Genomic DNA, 25,625 nt, shown 5'->3' on the forward strand with positions numbered 1-25,625 from the left:
CCGACATGGTTTACTCGGCAAAAGAAGCCTAACTTTTTTGACCCCTTGGCAGGCTATACTTTGAGAGCCATTAGCTACAAAATGAAACAGACTCCACAATGGACAAAAAGATATTGCAGTTAAAGCATAAACTCAGTATGTTTAAAACTCATTAATTGTAGCCTTAAAAGCAAATTATATGTTTACGGCTTTACTGAAATACTCAGCACATACCAAAGCTTACGTGGACTTGTAACACTTTTTAATTACTTGAACAGCAGTGTAATATGACTTAATGCATGCACTTTAACTTAAAATTTTTGGATTTTGTTTATTGTAATGCACCATGGTTCCCACTATTCAGTAGTTTTCTCTTCACAATAAAGATATTGGACATTACAAACATAATCAAAGCCTGTCCTGGGTCTATCCCTCAGTTCTCCCCAAGTGTGCTGCGCCTTCTGAGGAAGGTGTCAAGGAATCATTCTAAGCATGCGTCCAGGCCACATGAGAATGGTTCCTCACAATTCAGAATAATAGGGGTTCTATTCTTGACATCCTGATCACGGTCATGGAGAGTGAGCCCAGCTGCCCTGTGTAGGAACCTAATTTCGGCCATTCGTATTTCCAATCCTAATTTGATAAAGTATCTATCTAATTTATAAATCAAATCTGAGCTTGTGACCATAGGTCAGGATGGGAATGTAAACCAAATCTATAGATTTTAATCTACAGTTTTCGGTCCGGTTTCATTAAATCGGATCAGTAAAATGTTTGCTGAACCACTGCATATGTAATTATTCAACTGCAAACAGTATATGAAGATAGAATTAAGAAATCGGTTGATAAACTGTTCACCATATGTATAAAGCATACACTGTGGCTGGGAACTAAATATGTTACATATATCTGTACCATAATGTAACAAATACAGTATCTACAGACTGTGCTGGTCTTAATGAAATCATCAATTTACACTTTAAAAAAAAAAAAAAAATTCTAAAACATTACATTAATTGAACTGAAACTATAATAAATAGTGTTGTGAGGGTGACTGCATTTACTATTTTCTGTTTAAATATTACCATACTGTATAATATTAAAACCTAAACACTAAACTGCAAGAAGTTGTTGAAGGTGATCTGTTCAGTGTTCAAATGGCAAAAGCACAGTGTATGGCAAATGTGCTGTTATGACTTTAATTTTGTCCATCAGATTTGTTTTTTTTTTTGCACCAATATGCATAACATCTTATCCTCTGCCTTTTTTCCTTCTGATACATTTATCTTTTCCTTCTCCACATTTTAAAGGGATTTTCTCAAATTGCTCTACTGCTAGTATCAGTTTTTAATTAAACACTAAGCATTAGCAATTCTTCAGCTGCTTTCATCACAGAGTGGGAAAGTTTACCTCAAAATATCAAGACCACATTAAAGATTATTTCTTAGTGGGTTACATTGTTCTTTTAATTCTTCCCTTTTATATGTTCCATCTGGGAAATATTAACATAAATTAAATTCTTGTCAATTTTATTGCAAATGTTATCTTAGTGTGGGATTAAATTGTTTATTTGTAAAATACTGCTCAACAAGCCAGTTTAATATATAAAATAAATATATATATATATATATATATATATATATATATATATATATATATATATATATATATATATATATATATATATATATATATATATATATACACACATACATACATACACATATACATACACACACATACAATATATAAAATATATATAAAAATAAATATATATAATAGCTCAAATGATGCTTTTGCCATTTTTGCATATTCCTTTTATTAGAACTATTCCATTTGAAAACTGTTCACAAAATGTTTATTCCCTAGCTGACAATCATAAAGTGAAACATTTTATTTCATGGGCATTTTCACATTCCTCAATATGAACTAGATTTTACAGCAAAACCCAGAACCACATCTGATATGCATTACACAAATCAGTGTCGTTGGGAAAGCAGTTTCACATCTCCTTTTCTAGATAAAGAAGTGTCAATTCAAAACCAAACCACCCCCCAACGCATCTTTGCTATGCATTGATTTTATTAAATTCACAAACAGCAAGTACTACCATTTATGAGACTAGCATACCACCATTCCATTTAATGACCATTTCAGTCTGGATGACTAAAGGGCTTTCACAAAGAATTCAAGCACCTTCAATTTTTCATGTTACAGCCCTATGCTAATATCTTTTAAAATATTATATTTGTCATATCAATCAACACTTACTATCCTAGAATTATTCAGCGAACCCAGATTTTAGAATTTTAATAAAAGTAAAAACCTGAAATATCACTTTGACACAAGTACTCAGACCCTTTGCTCAGTATTTTGTTGAAGCCCTTTCATTCAGACCCTTTACCGAGTACTTAATTGAATCCCTTTTGGCAGAGCTTGCAGCCTGGAGACTCCATGCTGAACTTTGCTGTGTTCAGCATTTTCTTGGCCTTGACTGCTCCCACCACTGGAATGGTATTGCACAGGTGATGAGTGATGCCTGGTTCCCTCTAAATATGATGCATAAAAACGGAGGCCAACAGTTCAATCTTGGTTTCAACAGGCTAATGAACTGTATTTCTCAATGTCTGACACTTTTTGCAAACACCAAGAGAGCTTTCATGTGGGTGATTTTAAATAAAATACAAAAAAAAACCCCACACACACACAACACTTGAGGATAGGTTTCGGCCACTCTACCATAAAGCCCAGATCAGGGGAGAGTTGCAGAAATGGTTGTTATTCTGCATGTTTCTCCCATTTCCATGTGGGCACTCTGGCTGACCTCCGGAGGACCAGATTCTTGATCATCTCTCTTACCAAATCTCTCCTCACCCAATTGCTTAGTTTAGCTGGGCAGCTAGCTCTAAGAAAGATATATGGCTGTTCCAAACCTCAACCATTTAAGAAGTATGGAGGTTAATATGCTCTTTAATATGGAACATTCAGTGCTGAATGAAATGTTTGTAGGGTTCCCCAGCTCCTGTGTCTAAGATCTTGGCAAATTCTCATGGCGTGGTTTTTGGCTCTGATAAACCTTGTCAAATCTATATAGACAGGTGTGTTCCTTTCCTAATCAACTGAATTTATTAAAGGTAGATTCCAAAAAAGATGTGGAAATATCTTAACGATGCACACAAAAAAAAAAAAAAAAAAAAAACGGAGTGTACCTGAGCCAAATTTCAATTGTCACAGCAGAGAGACATTTCAGATTGCTTCATCATTTCAGTGTATTGAGTGTTGCCTTATGTGGAGAAAATGAATTTAAAAGATTTTAGCATGAATTTGGAACATAAAAAATTGTAAAAAAAAAAAGTAAAAGGGTTCAAATACTTTATAAATGCACTATTTATACATTCTGGTAAAAGCTAAAATTGTTTCCAATGATTCAAATATGCAAGTAAAGCATATTTAATTTTCCATTTTCCGTTAACAAAAAGAATATTTTTTTGAGCAAATCATCTTCTGTTATGAAATTTGAGTTTGACCCGCAAAGATTTATACAAAACAGATGCCGAGTATTTGTAATAGTAATTAACTGAAAGAGTGACAAATACCTTTGAATAAATTGGGGGAGAAAAAAAAAAAAACCTAAATAGGTTTATAATACACAATAAATTGAATACATTATTTTCCGATTTATAACAAAGACAACTTAATGCTTAAAATCATGACTTGTTAACCGCATTGATATCCATCTATTCATTGTCTAAGCCCACTTAATCCTGAGAAGTGTCATGGGGACGCTGGACCATATCCCAACAAGCCTAGAGACAAGACAGCAACAATCATTGGGCAGGAGCACAGATGTATCACTTTTAATTTCTGTCAACTTTATTAGAGAACTTCTAACCAAATTCAGAAATGGTCAAAAATTGATATTAACCAATGTTTATTGAAAACATTCTGAAAAACAGAAGTGAAAAAATGTAAATTTTCTCTAAGATCCCTCCCCCCCATGTTATTTTCTCAAACATTTTCATGATGAGGATACAATCTTGCACAATTTTTTTAAAAAACTCATTTCTAAAAAAAAAAAAAAAGATTTTGTTAATTTATTATGCATTTACAGATAAGCTTACTGAAACTCAACTGTAGGCTACAGGACTGCAGTCTTAATGTCCAGTACACATTCTTTATTTCTCCCTACAGATTTTATTTTTATTTTTGTTTTTTCTGTCCCCCCTGGCCATTGAACCTTACTCTTATTCGATGTTAATGTTGATTTATTTTTTTTATAATTATGTCTTTCATTTTTCTATTCTTTAATATGTAAAGCACTTTGAGCTACTGTTTGTATGAAAATGAGCTATATAAATAAATGTTGTTGTTGTAAAATGTTGTTGTTTATAAAAAAATAATGTCAAAAGAATAAATTACAAGCATGAGTCCACCAGTAACAAACAATGTAGATATCTGTTTAAGGATCTTCACTGAGTAACAGCTTGATATGATGGACTTAAATATTATTACCTACTAAAAGTGCCATAAAATTAAAAATTCTAAATTCCACTCAAAGTTCTGATCGAACAAAAAACACAAGAAAAAAAAAAAAAAAACCTTATATTTTTACTACTCATTGCCTGTATTTATGTACATACATAAAACCCCCAAAAGACATTTTTTTTAGAAAAATTTGCACACATACATGAATGATGTGTATATACATATTAAACAGTTTATCTGAAAAATGTGATTTATGAACTGCTTATGCAGAACCAACCATTAACGATATGATGAACTAACATGACTGCCTAAGCACTTTCTTTTCTCTTTTATTTGGCTGTGTTGTTAAGCAAGACATAAAAATATCTTGTGACCCAAACCAGAGAACTAGAGTAGAGGTAATGGGTACTGATGTTTACTGATGAATTTTAACAGGTTTAGAGGGGAAAAAGGAGGGAAAAAAAAAAAAAAAAAAAAATAGGAATTTTGACACTAGTTTGAATGCTTTTAAAAATATGTGATACACTGCAAAGTTCTAAATGAGGCACATGGGATTATATCACTGCACAGTCTTACTGTAAACTTCTTTTAAGATTTTTTTTCTGATGTTTTAACACTTAGAAGTGTCACACATCTAAAGGGTGTTTAATTGGAATAAGCTATTGTATGCACCTGTGCCTTACTATTCCAGTTACATGCAAGTACAAACCAAACCAAATTATGCTCTGAACTTTGAAAGGAAAAATTACATCAAAATACATCAAATCATTAAACTCAACCATTTCATAAGCCTGCTTATTCTAGCAGGGCTTTTATACATATTCTCCTTATGCTTACTTAAACCAATTTACAATCCATTTGTACAAAGCACATTGATTAATACAACTATATGTCTGCATTTGGAGCCCTGGTACAAAATGATTCAGTGCCTGGGACTAAAATGGAACTTTAAGCTTTACAGTCTAGCACCTCACCCAGTAACTTACAGTGCACTCTATATGCAAACAAAACAAAATTGTGTTTCTTTACATGATGAGCAACATACCAGAGCAGATCTCATATTAAGCTTGATAATTTTTATGGGGATTCATATTTGTATAATGTTATGTTAACAAACTTACTCAGGATCAGATCATAATTTATTGACTCCAAAATGTAGACAACTTCTAGCCTAGTAGCTACAAAGAAGGAAAGGAAACCACAGGACAGGGCTATATTGGGAAACAGCTTATTTCTTGGCAAAAAAGTGGTTAATTACACAGGCTTCTAGTCTCACATGATACTCAAACTAAAGGAACTACTGCAGCTAGTACTGTGAAAGAACTTTAATTTGCCTTTAAATCATTATACTGTATAATTATTATTAAAAAGCAAGCTGGTTCAATTAAGCATCCCATTTAACTTCTCTCTAAATAATTTGTTGCTGTTTTGATAAATTAAAAACAAAAGGTCGATCATACTATACCAACTTGAATTACATAGGTCTCAAGCAAGAATTACTATTGCAAATGGGATCAACAATTGGTACTATATTAAAGCTCTTTTAGCACACTCTCACCTGTATTTTTCTCCAACATCAGGTAAGATAGCTTTAGCCAATAGACAATGCAAATCAATAAGGAAAACACAATTCAGCTTTTGTAGATGGGCAAAAGAACCAGAATAGTTCACATGCTAACATGATGAATTCAGAAACTGGACAAATTATGTTTATGATTTTAATAGTCCAGTGCTTGCATTAATTAATTAGATATGGTCACTTCAAAAACTTCAGAGCATTTACATATAACAACATAACAGAAAAATAGGAAAAAGCATATATAAACCACACAAAGTGCTAAATACCTTGTAAAACAAATGAGCATAATCCGTGTTTGTTCTTTTAAAGGACTAATAAAATACTGAAGATTACAGTCACTGTATAAGGGATAGTACACTGCTGCTTGTTTTGTCACTCGGATTTAACAGAAGATTTGTCAAAACTTTAAATTAAAATTAAGAAGAGTTTATAATAATCAAAAGCAAAAAATGAAAATTAGCATCTGTTCAGTTTACCCTTAATGGAATTCCAAACGAAACTACAAGGCATCACAGAATAGCACATCCATTAAACTAAAAATAGTTTAATATAATTATAATTTAATTGGTAATATATAAGGAAAACAATGAGATGGTCCCTGTTCCAAGCGTTACATACCCTTAGTTCTTAATACAGTGTATTGCCCCCAGCCTCCCCCCCTCCCCCTCCCCTTTAACATCAACGAGGGCATGCAGTTTTTTGTGACAGATGTGATAGAGGCCCTTGATTTTCTTGGGGTTGGGGGGACGAGAACCAAAAAGAAAAAAAAAAACAAACACACCTGCAGGTCCTGTAAATTCTTGGGCTGTCTTGCAAGAAGTGCATGCTTGAGACATCCCCAAAGTGGCTCAATGATATTGAGGTCAGGAGACTGATGGACACTCCAGCACCTTCACTTTTTCTGCTGTGGCCACTAAAGGGTCTACTTGGCCTTATGTTTTGGATCATTGTCATGCTAGAAGATTCAAGTGAGTCCAATGTGCAGCTTCCAGACTAAAAAAAGTAAAATGCTTTCTAATATTTTCCAGTAACATGCTGCAATCATCTTGCTATCCATTTTTACTAAGTTACCTGTGCCGCTGTAACTCACACACCTCCAGAACATCAGAGATCCACCTCTATGCTTCGCAGTAGGGATGGTGTACTTTTTGCCATGAGCCTTGCGTTTATAGTAGTAACCATAAAGTTTAATTTGTGTCTCATTACTCCAAAGGGCTTTGTTCTGTAAGTTTTGAGGCTTGTGTACATGCTGTTTTGAAAAATTGGCACAGTAAACACTTTTTTCTTGTTACGGCTGCACATTCAAGGATCTCCTTATTGTGCATCTTGAAACAGCAACACCACTTGTTTGCAGAGAAGCTTGTATTTCAGCTGAAGTGACTTGTGGGTTCTACTTGACATCTCAACAAATTAATCATGGCAGCAGTGGCTAAAATCTTGGTTGGCATACCTGACCATGGCTTAGTAACAGAACCTGTAACCTTCAACTTTACCAGAGTTCGAACACTACTGACAGGAATTTTCTTATCTCTGGATATCTTTTTATAACCTTTTCCTGATTTATAATGTAAGGTTCAAACCCAAGACCCTGGATTTGTGAATAGGCAGCACTAACCCACTGTAATGCCCTAATAGTAACCAATAAAATGAAATTAAATAATTACTAAAAATGTATGCTATAGTACATTCAAAATTTGGAATCAAACAACTAATGTAGGCAAATATGAAACATGGTCTTAAACTGATATTTGAGAGAGAGAGAGAGAGAGAGAGAGAGAGAGAGAGAGAGAGAGAGAGAGAGAGAGAGAGAGAGAGAGAGAGAGAGAGAGAGAGAGAGAGTTTCTTAACAATAAAAAAGCTCCTATTTAGGAAGCACATGGTGTTTTTACCAACTACATTGAAAAAGTGAAATACTGAAACACAAGTCCATTGAAAATATAAAATAAAAAGGCGGGGAAACAGTTTTTAAAATTTACTGAAAATTGTTAGGAATCAAGAGGAATAGTGATATCTTATAAACATCAAGCTTTCTTGAAAAACTGATTTCCAGTCTAAACCAACCAAACAGAAAAAATATGGTATTTAAAATGAGTAAAATCTAAAAATGTGCAAGGCTTTACAGCTGTGGCAATGTTATGGGTTCTTTGGCAACAGCTTAAAAAATATATATTTATTTATTTTTAAAAACAGTACTCTGAGAATAGAAATAAATGATCATTTAAAATGTTTACTAGAACATATAAAATATACAGGTCAGCCCTTATAATTCGCAGGTTTGTCATTAATAATTCAATGAAAAAAAATTTTGTGAAACACAGAGGATTCCGTAACTGTGTTACTTAAATGACAAAAACCTCAATAACTACATGAGTTCCATGCCACTGGGCAGCTTCAGCACTTGTTGCAAGGTCAGCTGGGTGAAAGATGAAGGCACTAGCTTTAAAAGTGAGCCATGTCTTTTGGTTTCAATGCTTCACTGCATAATTGGATTACAATTACACCCATTAGATTACAGTTTTCTCTGGATTTATGTTCTTGATCTTTGCCCACTTTATGGTTTATGTTAGGAGTTGGAAAACATCTTGGTCTAGGAGCACGCCCAACCTTTATAGATCTTCACATACAACAGCATCATGGTAGATAAAACTTTACATAGCTTTCAGGAGACTGTTCACAAGGGATAGAATTTCATAACTATGCCACAATTATGTGCATCTGCAAAACTGGAGTTTGTCAGGTTTATTGTTTTGTGCTTAGTATTTTGTATCTATAATATTAATCGTATTTGTTGTTTACTAACAAAATAATCAAAAACGTTATTATAATTTAAATTTTATAAAATATTACAGTTCACTAAAGAGTTACAGAACCATGCACTTTATCTTTGGGACACCACACATCTTTGTCTAGGTTGCCAGTGTTGCACACGATCTTTGATTGCACAGTGATCATTCTCTCTCGCAACTTTTTGAGTGTTATTTAGTGCAAAAAAATTAAAGTAATCACGGGTCCAAAACACATTTGTGGATTTTTGATTTCCTGGGGGTCCTACGCACATAACCCCCCCATGAATTGCAAGAGATTACTGTATATATTCAAACAACTCTTAAATGAACACATCCATTTATCACAATTGCACAAAATAGAGCTACTTTATTTCATATGGACCTAGACAAATCATTACTGCAACCACAACAATGAAACTTAAGACAGTCCTAAAATATAGGGCAGAGTATATATTATTAGTATAAATTAGTATTAGTATAAATTATAAGTATACAGCTTCGAGGTAAGGGATCTGCACTAGCAATCAGAAGGCTGCTGGTTCGAATCTTGTAAATGCCATAAGTTACTCTACTCCATTTGCTTCATCCTTGGTATGACGTTAAACTGCATCATTGACAACTTACAGGGACAACTTGGGGGTTTGAGGAAGGATTGTTACTCCAGCCACCATAAACAAACCTGACACTGTTACAATGTGGAGCCGAGGTGTCACTCACTGCAATCTGATCTCAATCCAGGTGATTTGTCATGTGGAGGGTGCGGCAACATGCAATCAGCGAATGCTCCTAACCTCTCTAAAATAATATCAGGTTATTCATTTGTGAGATTAAGGGAAGAATGCAGAAAAACCAAAATACCACTAATATTCAACTATAACAAAATGGATAAAACACAAAACAGTTTTTGTTTTGAATTCATGAACTAAATTGAATGTGAAGCCAAAACCTTAGGGGAGGTATTTATGTAAACAAGTCTTCAAATGTCAAGAGCACCTTAGAAACAGACAAAATGCTCAAAGTCAACATGAAAAAAAACAAACAAATACAGTAAATTGGCAGATACTGAAGGGGATACCATTTATTTAACTAAAACATTTAGTTACCCACAAGAATATTTTCTGTTAAATAAACAGTCAAAAGTAAAACTTATTTGAACTCTTTCTAGTTAACATTTAAACAACAAGACCTGAATCAAAATAAAATCATAATGGAACACAACATTCTCAAAACAGCTTTACTAACTTCACTGTACCAGGGGCCAGAGCCTCTTCCTGCAGGACTGGGATTAAATCAGGAAAGAATTTTAAGCAGAGTGATAGCCCATCAATGAGCCCACACACACACACAACCTGGATAATGCGGGAGGAAAACCAAAGCAAAAATAGATTCAAACTCCACATGGACAACAAACTCATAATGCTGGACCCCTGAGGCTGCAGTGCTATCTACCTATGTACCTAATGTGCTACTCAAAAGAGAACAATTCATAAAAAATAAAAATAAAAAATAAGACAATCTAAAAGGTTCACACAGACAACAAACTTAAATAGTTTCAGGTGGCACAAAGGTTAATACTGCTGCCTCACATCTTTGGCACACTTGATTTCAATTACTGTCCGTTATATATAATGGCTGTATAAATACATATATACACACACACACACACACACACACTATACAGTGGTGTGAAAAACTATTTGCCCCCTTCCCGATTTCTTATTCTTTTGCATGTTTGTTACACAAAATGTTTCTGATCATCAAACACATTTAACCATTAGTCAAATATAACACAAGTAAACACAAAATGCAGTTTTTAAATGATGGTTTTATTATTTAGGGAGAAAAAATCCAAACCTACATGGCCCTGTGTGAAAAAGTAATTGCCCCCTGAACCTAATAACTGGTTGGGCCACCCTTATCACAACCGCTTGATTGCAGTTATTGCTGCTAACTTGCAATGAGTCTTTTACAGCGCTCTGGAGGAATTTTGGCCCACTCATCTTTGCAGAATTGTTGTAATTCAGCTTTATTTGATGGTTTTCTAGCATGAACCGCCTTTTTAAGGTCATGCAATAGCATCTCAATTGGATTCAGGTCAGGACTTTGACTAGGCCACTCCAAAGTCTTCATTTTGTTTTTCTTCAGCCATTCAGAGGTGGATTTGCTGGTGTGTTTTGGGTCATTGTCCTGTTGCAGCATCCAAGATCGCTTCAGCTTGAGTTGACGAACAGATGGCGGACATTCTCCTTCAGGATTTTTTGGTAGACAGTAGAATTCATGGTTCCATCTATCACAGCAAGCCTTCCAGGTCCTGAAGCAGCAAAACAACCCCAGATCATCACACTACCACCACCATATTTTACTGTTGGTATGATGTTCTTTTTCTGAAATGCTGTGTTCATTTTACGCCAGATGTAACGCGACATTCCAAAAAGTTCAACTTTTGTCTCATCAGTCCACAAGGTATTTTCCCAAAAGTCTTGGCAATCATTGAGATGTTTCTTAGCAAAATTGAGACGAGCCCTAATGTTCTTTTTGCTTAACAGTGGTTTGCGTCTTGGAAATCTGCCATGCAGGCCGTTTTTGCCCAGTTTCTTTCTTATGGTGGAGTCGTGAACACTGACCTTAATTGAGGCAAGTGAGGCCTGCAGTTCTTTAGACATTGTCCTGGGGTCTTTTGTGACCTCTCGGATGAGTCGTCTCTGTGCTCTTGGGGTAATTTTGGTCGGCTGGCCACTCCTGGGAAGGTTCACCACTGTTCCATGTTTTTGCCATTTGTGGATAATGGCTCTCACTGTGGTTCGCTGGAGTCCCAAAGCTTTAGAAATGGCTTTATAACCTTTACCAGACTGATAGATCTCAATTACTTCTGTTCTCATTTGTCCCTGAATTTCTTTGGATCTTGGCATGATGTCTAGCTTTTGGAGGTGCTTTTGGTCTACTTCTCTGTGTCAGGCAGCTCCTATTTAAGTGATTTCTTGATTGAAACAGGTGTGGCAGTAATCAGGCCTGGGGGTGGCTATGGAAATTGAACTCAGGTGTGATACACCACAGTTAGGTTATTTTTAACAAGGGGCAATTACTTTTTCACACAGGGCCATGTAGGTTTGGATTTTTTCTCCTAAATAATAAAACCATCATTTAAAAACTGCATTTTGTGTTTACTTGTGTTATATTTGACTAATGGTTAAATGTGTTTGATGATCAGAAACATTTTGTGTGACAAACATGCAAAAGAATAAGAAATCAGGAAGGGGGCAAATAGTTTTTTACACCACTGTATATATCCTCTTTAATAAAACCCCTGTGTGCGTCCAGGTGTCCGTGTGTGTGTGTGTGTGCCTTCTGGTGAAGTGCGCATGCGTGGGCCGCGCCGCACATTGTACCATGCCCTGCCCATGCGCTCGGCACGTGGACAAGCACACACACACTGGAAGCTGGCCGCGCAGTGAATGGCCTAGCCGCCGCCGCGCACGATAAGCAAAGAAAGCACACACACTGGAAGCTGGGCACACAGTGAATGGCCTTGCCACGGCCGCACATGATAAGATAAAGGATACAATTGCTGGGGAGAGTGCTGATTGGGTAGTTGCGGCAGCGCACATAAAATCCGTTGTTGGGGAGACGCCACACAAAATAATCAGTTGCACGCCCCCACAGATCAAAATACTTGCTGGGGAGACGCCACAGGCACGATTATAAGCAGCACGCCACACATTACATCAGTTGCTGGGGACACTCTGCTGATTGCCCACTGTTGTGACAGAAAATTAAAGTCATATTACGGACATCAAAGCTAGTATTACTGTCAGAGAAAATTACAGGCATTTTATGGAAATACAAACCAGTATTACAGCGAGAGAAAATTAAAGACATATTAAAGGATGCATATTACAGCCACATACAAGCCAGTATTACTTTCGGAGAAAATATTACGGACCTATCTACTAACAACATGCCACCTAAAAAAAAGGCACGTCAAGTAGGACAAAAGACACAGACAATCAAATCCTATAAGCAACATCTCCTGGAAGAATGGTCAGCTCAACAAGTAAACATCAACAAAAGAAACGCTGAAAGACACAGAAAAATACGAGCAAATAGATTGATTGCAGAAAAAGAAAATGACTGTCAGAAAAACGCTAAGAGAAAGACTCAGAAGAGCAAACCTTAGAAAAAGGTTGGCATTTACTTGCCAGAACCAGTATTCAGCCATGGTCAGTTATATGTTGCATTATCAAGAGTTAGTTTTCCAGATGTTGTTGTCAAGGTTGTAGAGATTCCTGAACAAGGCAAACTGTTGCCAAACTCAGACAGAATATTTACAAGAAATGTTGTCTATAATGAAACTGTACAGAAAAATTTCATGAGGTAAAAAAATGGAACATTTTACCTAAATATCTTCTTCAGATATTGTGTCTTACAGATTGTTACAAAGTTTTACACTAAGGCAATATTAATTATACTTACTGTATTGTCATGTACGTTTCTATTTTTATTATTATTTTACCTTAGGCTTCTTGAAAAAATATTTTTGACAAAAAAAATTAAGACAAGAAACAGAATGAGGTCAAGGTCCCTTGCCATTTAATATAGACTGTTCCTACTAATGTTTATGCACTACTGTTCTAGCGCCCGTTATTGTAACGGGCTTAATTTCTAGTAACAAAATATTCTTTAAGAAATCACTCGAGTATAACCTATTTTATCTGAAATTCAAAATGTCCACACATTCTAAAGGCGACTCTACAAAGTCCTAAAGCAGAAGATGGTATGGTACTAATTAACTTTCAATTTTATTACTGGGCAACAAATCTACAAGCTATAAAGTCGTGGAAATTTACACAAATTGATGAATACTCAAGCCTGGTCTGCAATAGAAATAAAACCTTGTTGTACTTCTTTATGTGCCCTGCAAATAATAATTTGTCAATATACCAATAATCCAATTGTCAATCAATCACTCAGAATAAGTAACATATGCAGGATGCACTTCAAGGCAGAGAAGTTTTTATCTGTTGCATCTCTACAATCTCCTTTTTCAACCCTCTCAAATCTCCACAGTATTTAATCTTTGGAAAACTTGTGTGATTACAATACTTCGAAACCATATACATATCTTTGCATCTTATGAAAAATTACGCTTCAAATTAAAAATTCCCAGCATCACAATATTTCTACTACTTTCAAATCAGAAATTCTGCTAAAGATCCTACTCAATTTTCTACATCTCCTACCTGTTTCTATTCCAGAATAAATACTGATCTGTCTTGATGACTCAGATAGCATCTCAACAATATATAAAAACCATCTTAAAGTCTCTCTCTTTCACAGATCCTATGGTACATTGGGGAAAGGATCTTTCACTAAATATCTTAAGAGAAGCAGTGGACGGCAGCCATTCACAGAAAACACTAGCTACATATGCGCAAAACGTTCAGTCGTTCAACTTAAAATACAAAGTATTTAAATCAATCACATTTATTTTGTTTAAAATGGTCTAATATGCTTCCATGGCAAAATCCAACATGGGAATGTTGCAACCTAGTTCCAGCCTCACTGGGCCACATGTTTTAGGAGTATGCCAAACTACCATACTTTTTGACAAAAATCTCTGAATGCCTGTCAGACACCATCACAATCAATCCAAACCCATTAACAGCTGTGTTTGGTGTACTCTCAAAGGGGCTTAAATTGGAGACAACTTGATTGTAATTTCCTATACCACACTACTAGTAGATAGACTCATAAAAGGTGGGCTGGGATTCTTCCAATTAAGCAGCAGAAGTTCGTGGGTAACTGATGTTCTACAGTATTTGAAATTGGAAAAAAAAATCTAATTCTTGCTTAGAGGAGGATTTGTTCAAATATTTAAAAAAAACACATGGCAAAATCTAATTAATACAATTTTAGAATAAAATTTTATATTGGTCATACTGTTTAAATCTGTTCTGTCAGGTTTGACTTGATTGTATGGAGAGTTGATTGTATTATCCTCCAATAAAATTTAAAATAACACAACATCAGCATCATTTTCAGTGTATGTGGGACTCTGTCAGTGCATTGCTTTGTCTATCCAATTTTCACAGACAGAATATCAAAATGCATCTTGGGAAAGGAAAGAGTCTAGTTCAATGGATTTAAAATTGTATCAATACTTTACAAATAACATAGTCATGATGGTTTCATTTTGCTGTGAACTCCAGCATTCATTTGGGATGGTTTGCAACAGAGTGTGAAGCAGCAGAGATAAGTATTGGCACCTCAAGATCTGAGGTGAAGTTTCCTTGGTAGGAATAAGGAAAACTGTCCTCTGAGTGGGAGGTGCGTTACTACTTTAAATGGAAAATTTAAGTACCTTGGGTCTTGATCACAAGTGAAGGAAAAAGGGATGATGAAATTGGCAGACATACCGGGGAGTGTAGTTATGCAACTGCTAACCAATTCAGAGTGGTGAAGAAAGTGCTGAGCCAGAAGGCAAAATCTCAAATTTACCAGTCAATCTACATCCCTACCTTCACCTATTGTCATGAACTTCAAGTAATAACCAAAAGAAAACGATAGTAGGCACATGGAACCAAAATATGCTTTCACAACAAGGTCACTGGGTTCTCCCTTAGAGATAGGGGGAGAAGCACAGACATCCAGGAGCTGCTAGGAATTGTTGACCATCCAGATCGAGAGAAGACAATTGAGGAGGTTCGGGCATGTGATATAGATGCCACCAGGGCACGTCTCTGTTGAGGTTTTACAGACAGAACTAGCTGGTAGGAAACCCCAGGAAAGGCCCAGAGTTCACTGGAAAAATTATATTTCCTAGAAGGCCTGGGAACACCTTGGGATTCAACAGTATGAGTTGGCAAGTGTGGATGGGGAAAGGGATATATGGACCTCACTGCCTAGACTGCACACATGACAATCTCAGATAAGCGATGGAAAAATGAAAGAATCAATTAGCTTACAACTGTCAAAAATTTGAAAAACAGGTCTAAAACCTTTAAAAATAGAAAAAAACAAAACTCACCACAGCAGCAAGCAATGCTATGAATGTAAAAACTTGTCATATTAAAAAAAAAAAAAAACACAAAAAAAAACACACACACACACACACACACACACACACACACCACTCCCCATACTAGGTTCTGTACATACAGTACATACACTTCTAAAAAGAGGTGTGTTGAACGAAAACAGAATTGTAGTAACTGTAAGAATGCTTATGAAAATAACTTCGGCAGTAATAATCTAGTAGAAATTTCACTCCAGGACTTTGTATCCAATTTTTGGCAGGTTATGAGCAGCAAAACTATAATTTAAATTCGGAATAAATTTATATCAGTAATGAGCAAAATAATTAAATTCAACCAGTGAAATCAAATAATTGGTAGAAAATTAAATTTGGTTTTCTGAAACGGTTTTAAATTAAAGAGTTTAGTTGCAGGCTGCTTGTTGTGCAGTAGATTGGGCTGTTGTCAAGCTGATCGTAAATTTGGTTCAATTCCTGGCAATGCAACTTTATATCTATAATTTGCATGTTATACCCACATCTACAGGAGTTTCCATCTACATTCCAAAGAAATGTCTACTAGATTTTCTGGCTACTTGGTAAACCAGTATCTCTAAATTGAATCAAAAAATGTTCTAGCATGCATGTACATCCTCATGTCCCGACTGGATTCATGCTTTGCACCAGATACTGCAAGGATGGGCTCTGCCCCTTTGCAACAATATAACAAAGTGTATAGATTAAAAAATAAAGAAAGGCCAGCTGGAATTTTATTTACAATATAGTAAAGAAAACAGCTGATGGCAAATCTATTTTTGCCTCATCTTGTATTCACTAAGACCTGGCCAATGTTAATGATGTGCCCTTTAGGGAAGAACTGCTGGTCTTTATTTTCATGGTTCATTTCGTACATTTTAATAGATTTCATATAGTAATTGAAAAATAGAAACTTGAACTCTGGAAGCTGAATCTGTTCATAAATGATCTGCGGATTATCTGTTCCTTTCTATTGATTTGGAGAGCAGACTAAATTTTTGAACTGATGAAGAAATTCATTTTCGTTTTATTTTAGATGGTGGCCCAGACACACTGGGCTTTATAGGTTTGAGGAAAAATCCTTTTGTGTAAGCCTTTCTACAGAAAGCAAAACTAAAACAGTGTGGGACCTTTTCTTCTGCTAGGAAAAGGAATAAAGATTTTGTCATAATGCAAACTTTAGCACAGGAAGATAAAATATTTTGGAATATTCTTAAGAATGATAATTCTATTAAAATGGTTTTCTTACCCATAAGTATATTTTCAGTTTAATCGCTACAATCACAATTAGTTTCTTGCACTACACTTATTTTATGCATTTTTGGATTTATTGATTTTTTTTTAAACGCATGTGAGAAATGAAAATTTGTATTAAACATTGTTATGATGTTACACAGTAAGTGATGGGGGTACAGAAGATTCTATGCTTGGAAATTCTACTTATAATAAGAATGTCTCAGTTTATGACAAGTATCTTTGGCTAGGAAAGAAAGGAAGAAAACAGCACCTAAAAATGAAAACAAGCAGCACACAAGTCACATGCATAGATTACAATGAAGTACCCACCTGTGTAAGAGTCCAAAAAATTTCTTTTGGTATATAACTATTTGTTAAAAATAAATGAAAATACAAAGAAAAAAAAAAAAAAAAAAAATCACAAACTTATACATAATGTGTAACTAAAATAAACAAATCTGTTTATGGCCAATACATAATTAAATGGACTTAAATAATATTTATATTTGTTACTTCAGATTCTGTGTGTACCAAACACGTTCTCGAATAAGAGTGTAAGCAACATGCACACACAGTCCCTTAAAAAAAAAAAAAAGTTTTGTTTTTTTTTTGGAGTCACCATAGACCCAGTCCTAGGGGCAGGTCTGTAGTTGGCGTTTGTGGGCGAGCACCTGAAGGATATATGACTCATGGAGCGTGGATTGCCTCATCCCTTTGAGACTGAATGGAAATGCCATATGGGTTTCCAGTTTGCAAGCTGAAGAGGTGAGGGCTGTGCAAGATGTCAGGTTACAAGCAAGAGTGGAAGAAATGCTAGATAAATACTAGATAAACTTCTAAGAAAGGAATGAAGCCTGTGTGTGTGTGTCAGAAGCTGAAAAACACGGCCAACAAAAAATATTCAAAAAAAGGTTTATACAGCATGGACTCTTAACCAACAGAAAGTTGAGAGACTCCAGACAAAAGCTGAACATCCATTCCATGACTAGTAATGTAGATTTTCCTCTAGGTGTGGAATTGTGCATCATTTGTAAAATCTTAGGTAATAAATCTTGTGGAAGTTACAATAACAGTAAGGCATTATGGGCCTGCTGTCTGCTATTCAATTCATGTATCCATGAAGGGAGAGCTTTGGTTGTATGCTACACATTAAGTGATGTCAGTTTAAAGGAGTCATATTATAAAATTTTAGAATATAATTATTTTACATCTAGCAAAATACTTCAAATACCAGCCAATCTCAGCTACTTAAAAATGCAAACACCTTTGCTTGAAACTATAACAGACAAAACTATTAAGTGGCTGGTAGGAAAACATTTTTAAGAGTAATTTTTGTTACCACTGCACAAACTCCATGGCCATTTTATAAAACAAAATATTTTACTTTATCAGAATAGTAAAAGTGACCTATTTAAACTAATTAAGAGCATAATAATTATACTGTACATTAAGTAGTGAATAGATTCAATTTGCTTTTTTATTAAACATTTGTCAAAATATCAGCAATATGCTGATTCAATGAACAAAAGACATGTCTCATATACTGTAAGTCAGTAATACTTACCAAGTGTTACAGATTGAGGACAAACTTGTTAAAGTCAAAAGATACTGTGAAGTATTTACAGCTGGCAGTCACTATTTAGCATAATTACACATCACAATTACTGTGTTTATATTACTAAATGTATTTTTTGAAAAAATTTTAAAGTCCTCAGATTTCAACCAATCATTCATAACAAGTCCTCAGCTATCAAGAATGAATAACATGTAGCTGCCAGAGAGTACTGAAACCTATTAAATTAGCATGTACAACAAAAACTTACTTGATACTTGCAGCAGCCCAATGTACATAGTCAACAAGACTTGAGATAATCTGCATATGGTGCTGCACTTAATAATCTTTTGATTAAAACTAGTTGAGTATCCCCCTCCCCCGCCAAAAAAAAAAAAAAAAAAGGTTAGACAATTAAAAGTTAAAAAGCAAGGTTCTGCTGCAAATTGATAAAACATGTCACATTTGTACATTGATATAACACCCATTTAGATACTGCTTTGCAGATATGAGATGGAATTTAAATATATGTTTTTATTCTTTGCTAGTTATTTTTAGCTCCCTTCTGAGTTTCATCTATCAAATATGGGATAAAACTGTCACAATAATCACCAGTAATACAGCATTACTGGACGTCTGCATATCTCTGATAACGCAACTCAGGGAAAAAAAAAAAAAAAGACGACATCCAAAACAATTGTAAACCATACACTTCAGAAATGTATGATTTACTCTATATACAGTGGTGCCTTGTAATTTGAACTTAAATTACTTTCAAGAGGATGTCTGTACTCTGAAATTTTCAAAGTTTGAATCCATTTCCCCCTCCTCATTAGGAATAATGGAAAGTGAATTAATCCATTCCCAGGACACTAAGCAACACTCATTCAATAAATTTAAACAGCAAACACAGTTTAGGGTAAAAATAACACAATCAAATACCCTAAATAATAAATAAAACCTGAAAATAATAAATAAAATACATAAATATCGTAAAATAAAATTAAATGTATGGCGGCACACAGATGCATTACGGTGCTCTTACTTTTGGTACTTTGTCTTTTTGTGTATATGTTGCTGTTCATCATAATGACATTCCATGGGTGAAAAATGTTTACAACAGGCATGATCTCCTAAAAATACGACAATGCGGTATGCAGACTCTTAAAGCAGAGTTCTTCCACTTCAACAACATCTCGGCAGACAAAGCTAGGCATTTGAGCACACCATGGATCATCATCTCCACAAGCAGGAGATGGAGGTGGCAAAGGGAACAGGAGGCAGAAGCAGGGTTGAAGGGCTGGCGTGACTACGGAGTCGGCTACACAAGCTGCCTCTTCCTAGTATTTTTTCTCACCAACACAAGAACCCTCGCAAATAAGATGGACAAATTGAAGCTACACGTTGCAGCGAATAATATCTTTAAGGACAGTTGCATTCTGCTAATTACAGAGACCTGGCTTCATTAACTCTTTCATGATACAGCTATCGAGTTAGCCTAATGTACAGTACACCAATCGGAAAGGACTGGAGACTTCGGAAAGAGAACATGGATCCGATTATGCCTGTATGCCAACAACTGGTCTACTAACACCAAGACTGTACATAACAGATGACATTTACGCTTGCTGTGTAAGTGCCATCTGTTGCAGTTTTTTTTTCCCCCACTGTGCGCAGAACGTAGAAGCATTGTTTGAACTCGGTGTTCGAACTCTGGAACGCTCAAAGTTAGAATAGGTATAAGGCACCATTGTATATTTAAATAACAATGACAGTAGAAGTCTAGAAAGGTCTATACTAATTTGTGAAAATATCCGGACAAGAAAAATGAAGGAAAAAAAAAAAAACACCCCACACAAAACCAACCATACTTACTATATTAGTTATTCCAGATTCTGTCATGTCAAACACAACAGTCAGAGGCATTCCAGGTTCCCTTCTTGCATATCTCTCCAGCCAAAAAGCCACATAGCGTTTTTTGTCTGAAGCTGTTTTTGCATCCTTTACATGCATCTTCACCCTGAACCAAACTGTTATATTAAAAGTAAAATGATTATTTGTGACAAGCTCCAGTACTAAGAAGATAAAAATAAAATCATTCATTTAGTGTTTAATAATGTAAACTCAGATTTTTATTAGGTAAATATATGTGCACTCTTGGACTTCTAATTCAGATTTCACACACACGTATTGTCTACACATTCAAGACACAATAAGCTATATTAAAATAGTTTTAACATCAGTATAAAACAATCAAATACAGCCCATTCATGTCAAAAAGATGAAAATCAGTAGCAGGTAAACAACTCACTGCATAAAATGTTAAAATTACTTTTAAAAGAACACCACTCAAAATTCCACAATAAAACTTTTTCTATTCTTTAGAAACACCTAACACTCAGATATATAATGCACTTTAGTGCATAATACCTTTTTTTATTGAAGTGTAAACTATGAATTAATTTAACAAATTTGTAAAGGAAATGTGCAGAAATTACAATATATCAGATTTCCAGACATATGACAATACATGATCATTTAATAAACAAAGAGTCAATCTTTCCATGTTCTGATATCACTTATTCTGAAGAATTCTTTTGCTTATACTAACTCACCAAATACTACAATATTGTCTTGGACTAGTACTAAGTCCAAAGCCTGGACTCCGATTAATATTTATAAAATTTTGCATGGATTTGAGAATGCAAGCATGCATACATCAAAAAACAGGAAAATGTGTACACCAACATTTGAATTCAATTTACCCTGTATAAATCACAATTACCTTGTCACTGTGAGAACATTAACATGCCACAAACTTCACCCAGTTGTCACCCTGAAACAACTATATATGGACCATGATAAATCAACCTTACAACCAATACAGACCATGATAATCAACCTCATACATAAACAATCACGGTGCTGCAGACTTATTGCCCACTGGCGCAGCCATATATGATGCATCCAGTATTGTGAGATTGAAGTTCTCATCTCTAAATTAGACACAAATAAAAAAACCTTTATCAAGTGTTGTTGTCATGTACAAGCACAAGTATATTGAACAACAACATGTTACTGCTGCTGTGCAGGTGGCTGATCACTGGCAGAGAATGCATGTAATGGGAGGAGGAAAAAGGACATCTACACTCTCTGACTTCGATCTGTGAATTGTATGTATTATTGGAGATGTCTTTTTATGCAGCATTTTGCCAGAGGAATCCTGATGATTTTTAGCCTCATATTGGAATCACCAATGACTTGTATGTTAAATGGAATGAAACTGCTTACAGCTAACAAAAGAGACTTCATTTTCACTAGATGTCTTTATTGCAATATACATGCAGTAAAGTGTTCCAGTTATATTAGGAAAACCAGACACTGCTTAAAATGATCTTTTGATGTTGGTAAAGTCACATTGTTTTACATATGAACACCCACTACATACGAAAAGTGAACATTGTGCCTCGTTATTCAGTTGAAGGCTTCCTGCCCAGAGGGCATAATGGAGTAAACCTTGGCCGAGATATTCCTAACCCATCAGCCAGCTCCCTGAGAAGTGACAACAGATAGCCAATACAGATTGACAAAATAACGGAAACTTTGTTAAAAGGGAACTAAAATACAGATCTATATAGATCATATTAATAACTTCTGATGTATATTATATTTCTAATGTCAAAACAAAGTAATAATCCATATCACTGAGCCGTTATTATATTATGCATGAGTCGTCATTTAGTTGGCTTATCTGCATTTTCCTGCTTGATCAAGGGTGTTGTCATTTCCCTGTTTCATTAAAATGTTGCATATGGATTAAGCAAAGTTGCCGTAAATATTCACACATTCTCCCATCAAGTTCTCTTTTATAAATCCGGACATTTACGTGAAAAGCTGCATACACACATTTTCAGCTTCTTAAAACATCACAAACATATTGTATATGGTTAAAACTGTAGGTTAATTCTTAGGGTAATAAGAGCTCATGTATATCTTGAGTATTTGTATTAAATCAGGACAAGTTGAACACTCAAAGTAATAAAAAACATGGATTCAAACAAAAATAAACATGTTGGTATTATATTCCCAATATCACATAAAATATTTAGGACTGTAAAATAATCTTTAGAAGGTACATTGAATGAAGTAATTTAGTTAGAATCAACTTGACAGACTGCCAAACCTTACTCTCAATGTAAAAAAAAAAAAAACCCAAACAATTAAAAGCATACACTTACACAACTTATTTCCTTCTTTATCATAACCATGTAGATAAACTGCTCCAGTGTCAAACATCCAAGTGGGAATGTCATTTTCCGTTAAGTCTACAAGAGGAAAAAACAAAACATTGCATCATGGTAATCCAGCTACTAATCTGTTAAATGGGAGTCCTGATGGTAGTTCATTTAAAAAACAGTTAAATGGCAACAGTTTTCATTCATTCACTTAATCTGTCCATCCCATATTACTCATTGTCTATCAGATTTTCCTACTGAAAGTCATTATAGCAATACATCAACTGGACAGAATTCACAATCAACAGATGGAAAGATATTGTTGGGTTCCATTTATGTTAATCACTTCTTACTTTGTTTCTTATTTATGGCCCCATCTTCACGAAATTTGGTTGGTGGCTTCCCTGTGCTAACCGAAACCAATGTACGTACTTATTTCGGTGGTATGACGCCACTGTCGGCCCGCCGCCATATTGAACTTTCCAACGGTCTTTGTTACTTATGGGCCCATCTTCAAGGAATTTGGTATGCAGGTTCCCAACGCTAACTGAATCCTACTTACGTACATATATACGTCCATAGCCTGCAGCTCGGTCGCCATGTGAGGCGGCATTGGGTCCCCCATCCCCACGTCTCCCGCGTAGTTAGCTGCCTGCCTATATAAGGCTGTCTGTCGCTCCAGTCTCTTCATTCCCATCCTTGCTTCACCACGGTATTCACTTCTCCCTGCTGATAACTGCAGCCTTTTTATTTAATCCACGGCTTTGCAGGCGTTTTATTGTTCGTTTATTACAATTATAGTTATTGTGAAGGTATTTTAGACTTAGTTTACATTGTTCAGGTACCCATTTCCTTTATCGTTCCAACAGTACCCCAATTAGCATGTCTATCGAGGTGATCACCATCAATCAAAGAACTGTCACTTACCGAGTGGTTTCCATGCCCGGAGATGGCACCTGCCTTTTCCATTCTCTGTGTTACATATTGCACGGCCATATCAGGCTCACTCTTGATATCCGGAGGAACATTGTGTCTTATGTATTGAATGACTGGGACAGGTTCAAGGTGTGGACTGATGACGATACAGGAGATAATTATACTACACAGGAGCACTATAAGACTGAAATGCTTAAGCCCTTCACCTATGGTTCTGCATGCGAGTTGATGGCTGCCGCTGAATTGTTCAGTTGTCGCTTTCAAGTGTACCGAAATGGCCAAATATTTTACACCTTTCGAAAACCGCCAATGCCTCTTTAAATATCTTGAAAGATGATTTGAGTAGTGGACACTTTGATGTTTATGAATGTTTCAACTCTCAAAAGCTGGATGCGAAGTTATCAATTAAACCGGTTTTATTCTTACAACGCTTGACAGATGGCGAATGTCACTTCAACACAAGTCCTGCAAATACTAATGAAATTGAAACAAACCGATTATGACAGCAGCTATCCAAGCTGTGAGATTTGAGGCAAGATTGCTTTTCACATGACCAACTGTACGTTGCATGCTCAAGAGTAAGCTCAGGGCACAGCTTGGTCATATTACAACCGGAGGGCCGAACTCACAACGTGGCATACAAAAGAGATCTTTAACAAATAATTATTGGTATATTTTCCCTCAGTTTAAAAAGGTTTACTTTTCTTCTTAATAAAAATTTTAAGGCAGTACTTCGCCGCTGCGAAGCACAGGTATTTTGCTAGTATTATATATATTATACACACACACATATATATATTTTATTATATATAAATTATATATACACACACACACACACACACACATTACACAAATACATAGAGAGAGTGAAAACACAATAACAAACATCAAATTATGATAGCTTAGTTGAATTTTTTGTCTCCTATAATTAAAGGCACATAACTTATGAATTCTGGTCTTTCAATGCCTGCACACTATGGTGTGGATTTAGTCACAGTTAGTTTATACCGGCTTATTTTCTTGGAATCCAAGTAATTATACTTATGTTTCCAGTCTAGGCGATAATTTGTTCCATTCCTGGTCAGCTTCCTCTGGCACATGGAAGGATCTTTAGTGTGCTTTTCAATCTTTGTTTTAGGAGCTCGTCTTTTTTGCCTTGGTCACACACTGTAGTTTTGGTCTGTACTACAGTTTCGCTTTGAGGTTCAAACATACCATGTTAGTCCTGTTCTTGTAAGCAAAATCCTACCATTTAAGTCAGCTACCATTTTCAGCAAGAGAAATTCATGGATTTTACATATAGTCTTTCTTACGCAATATACATAGTAAATAAGAAATAGCCTTGAGACATTATATATGAACTCCAACATGGTCGACTTTTACTTACACCAATGAGTCCCACATGTTCTTGTTAATGGAGCATGGCAGACTGAAGAAATTTAACAGGAAAAAGCTTCCTTTAAACACTAGCTTTCCTGAAGCCGAAGAAAAAACTCTTAATCCTGGGCCACCTTAAATTCCTTCCCACCTTTCCATTAGCGTCTTTTGTTTTGTAAATGTGTCAATCAGCACAAGCAGCCTGCTATCCCATCTATCCCACTGCCGCAGCTCAACTCGGGGGGAAAAAGGTTTTCCCATCTCAAGTGTGTTTATCTGGGTGTGAGGTGCCTGGAGTTGTAGAGGGTAAATATATTGTTATTTGGAACACATGCATTTCATGTGTATTCCATGTATACAACGATCTATGTAAATGTCGGATGATAGGAAATGCAAGAAATGTTGAACACATACC

At 35.4% G+C, this 25,625-nt stretch overlaps 1 protein-coding gene across 1 annotated transcript in view; it reads right to left on the reverse strand.

Annotated features, from left to right (window-relative positions):
- mospd2 (motile sperm domain containing 2) overlaps positions 1-25,625 on the reverse strand; it is a 103,248-nt gene that overhangs the window by 63,100 nt on the left and 14,523 nt on the right. The window contains exons 4-5 of the mRNA XM_039743591.1: positions 22,901-22,987; positions 20,538-20,692 (exon numbers count right to left, since the gene is read on the reverse strand). Coding sequence (XP_039599525.1) covers positions 20,538-20,692; positions 22,901-22,987 — 242 coding nt within the window. The remainder of the gene's footprint in view (positions 1-20,537; positions 20,693-22,900; positions 22,988-25,625) is intronic.

This window comes from Polypterus senegalus, chromosome 2, assembly GCF_016835505.1.
Source record: "Polypterus senegalus isolate Bchr_013 chromosome 2, ASM1683550v1, whole genome shotgun sequence".
In the NCBI taxonomy this organism is placed as follows: Eukaryota; Metazoa; Chordata; class Cladistia; order Polypteriformes; family Polypteridae; genus Polypterus; species Polypterus senegalus.